The following is a 2642-nucleotide window of genomic DNA, read 5'->3' on the forward strand; positions in this document are numbered from 1 at the left end:
GTTAACTCTACTTTGAGGAGGCTGATTTTCCACAGTTATATTTTCATTTTCTTCGAACTAAAGAAGGGTTCATTTTCCTGGCACCATATTTGAAAATATTGTGATGATACTCATCATGTTTCAATATTCAATATTCTGGTGTTATTTGACAGTGTTTCACCGCTATTCATAAATTTTTTAGTGGCTAAACATTCGGAAGTAGTCCACATCTTCTTCTCCTAATCTGATTTATTCAAGAAGCTCAGCTAAAGCCTGTCCACCATAGGTGACCCTGCCAGCATTCACAATATCAATAGCATAGCTTCCAGCATCAGAGCACATACAGCCAACACTGTGCAACAAACTGACAGATGAGTGTACTAAAAAGAACTAGCTTTAATAATAGGGGAAGTATCCAAGAATAATTGTGCATTGTACTGCTGTGGCACTCTAGATTAAGCACTGGACTACTAACTGCAAGGTCATCAGTTCAAACCCACATGCCACTCCTTGGAAATCCTTTCCGCTGAGTCAAAACAGATTTGACAGCATTAAACAATAAAAGCCACCATAATACTGTATAATGAGAAGCATAGAATACAATTTTTTGTTGAAATATGAAAGCATATTTCATATAAACCCATTTAATCAACTGATAAATTCATATGGATATTTTGAGTAAACTTTTAAATTACTATGAATGGAGTGTATCTTACTTGGTTGGAGGACACAGTTAAACAGAATATCTCAAAATGATAAGGTAACAACCCAACATGTGGACCGCTTACCATTTCTTTCTTCTACAATATACTGAACTGAAAATAAATATCACTGTTCATTAGACCATTTAGAAACCTTGGCAGTATATCTACTATCATTTCATTTCATTGTGTTAATGATTGTGTGCAAGCAAAATTGATGCTGAAGCAGTGTTCCAGTGTAAGTGCTTCAGTATACATTTGTGAAAATGTTTGAATGAGTTCGTGATCTGAAAACTGAAATGAGTAAATAAATGAGAGACAGAGACAGAAAAAGTGAGAATGAGGTCAACCGGATGTTGATTTTGCTTATAGCATGTTTCCATACCATTGACCTGACTCAACTAATAACATCAAGTCTTTAGATATACTAATTTCAAAATGCTCACATTAATATTTCCATAGAATTCTCTTCTTCCTGTTCAATGACCAGCCAATAAAACTCATATTTACCCACCACCCTTCAGTGGAGGCTTGTATGTTGCTACGATTCCGAGTGTATTTCTGCAAAGCTTCCCAACTGAGATGGATTAACAAGAAAGACCTCACAATATACTTCCAAAAAGTAGCCAATTAAAGCCCCGTGAATCACTACAGTCCCAGAATCCCCAACCAATCATGTGGATGGCCAAGGAGCAGAGTAACTTTTCTTTCATTGTTAATGCAATTGTCACAAATTGGGAGCTGATTCTTGGCATCTAATAATGACAACTTTGAGAAAAAAGAATCCTAAAATTGGGTTGCTAGTTACTGGAGTTTGTAAAAGACTAAGGCATAATATGTGAGAAATCACTGGAAGCTTTGTTACTGCAGCATTCACAGAGTATAAGTCTGTGATTACTTTATAATATTCTGGTTTAATTATTCAGCAGAAATTTAACAACTTTTGTTTATTTTAACTATTACATTTAAAAATATCTCTAAAATATTTATTCTAATTAGGTCAGTATGTTTGAATAACATATTTGGATCATGGGTGGCTACGTATCTTGTAATATTTCAGAGATAGTATGGGCATCTTGTCCTTTGAGCATCTTGGACTTAGTTTCAAAAAACAAACATAGGAGGCTAGGAAGAGCTTAATAATTCTGTAGTAAACCTCAGGTATAGGTAAAATATTTACTTGTGTATAGTGTTGTTTTCAGTATTTGTTGGTTTTATGCTGAACATGAGTTATCTTCTCAATAATATTTTCTTTGTTTAAAATTAAACATAGGTATAAAACATTATTTACCAGTACTTTAAGTGAAAGATGCAGATAATTAAAATTGTATTTACAAATAATTATTTATTGGCCCATTTCTAAACACGTATGTACACTATGACATTGTGCTCCTGAATTTGTCTTTAAGTATTTGACTAAAATGATTGCACACAATCCATTGTTCAGCAGTTTAACTAAAACCCCATCTTGCTCTGATTACCCTCTGTTACTGACCTCTGTGAAAATGAAAAGTTGGTTACCTCTATCTCTGTTCTTACTTTAATATATTTGAAATCCATGCTGTGTTTTTCAGTTTTGGCTTACTGATGACTACTGGTTACAAGCAAACATATATCTGGGTCTTCAAGACTTCGATTTTGAAGACCAGAGGCCATATTGCTTCAGTGTCATGGTTGGCCATGGAAAGAGTCATTTTTTTAATGTTGAACTTGGGAGTGAACTAGCTGTCTGGGAGAAGTCATTCCAAAGAGCAACTTTCATGGAAGTTCAAAGAACTGGGGTAAGTAATTTACAATTTGTTTGTTTGTTTTTCAATTACAAACTTACTGGTGATATCTAAAATATTATAATCAGAGTTGTATAAAAGTTTACTTCTGAAAAAAGGTAATTTTCACATATCAGTCACTATATTCAAAATTATCTTTTTACTCAGTAATTGTTGTTGTTGTTGTTAGGTGTCA

The 2642-nt window shown here is 33.7% G+C and overlaps 1 protein-coding gene across 1 annotated transcript in view; it reads left to right on the forward strand.

The window, feature by feature from the left end:
- SNTG2 (syntrophin, gamma 2) overlaps positions 1–2642 on the forward strand; it is a 624924-nt gene that overhangs the window by 467651 nt on the left and 154631 nt on the right. Inside the window, exon 15 of the mRNA XM_006863995.1 lies at positions 2255–2461. Coding sequence (XP_006864057.1) covers positions 2255–2461 — 207 coding nt within the window. The remainder of the gene's footprint in view (positions 1–2254; positions 2462–2642) is intronic.

The sequence above is a fragment of the Chrysochloris asiatica genome, unplaced genomic scaffold (genome assembly GCF_000296735.1).
Source record: "Chrysochloris asiatica unplaced genomic scaffold, ChrAsi1.0 scaffold00058, whole genome shotgun sequence".
Taxonomy (NCBI): Eukaryota; Metazoa; Chordata; class Mammalia; order Afrosoricida; family Chrysochloridae; genus Chrysochloris; species Chrysochloris asiatica.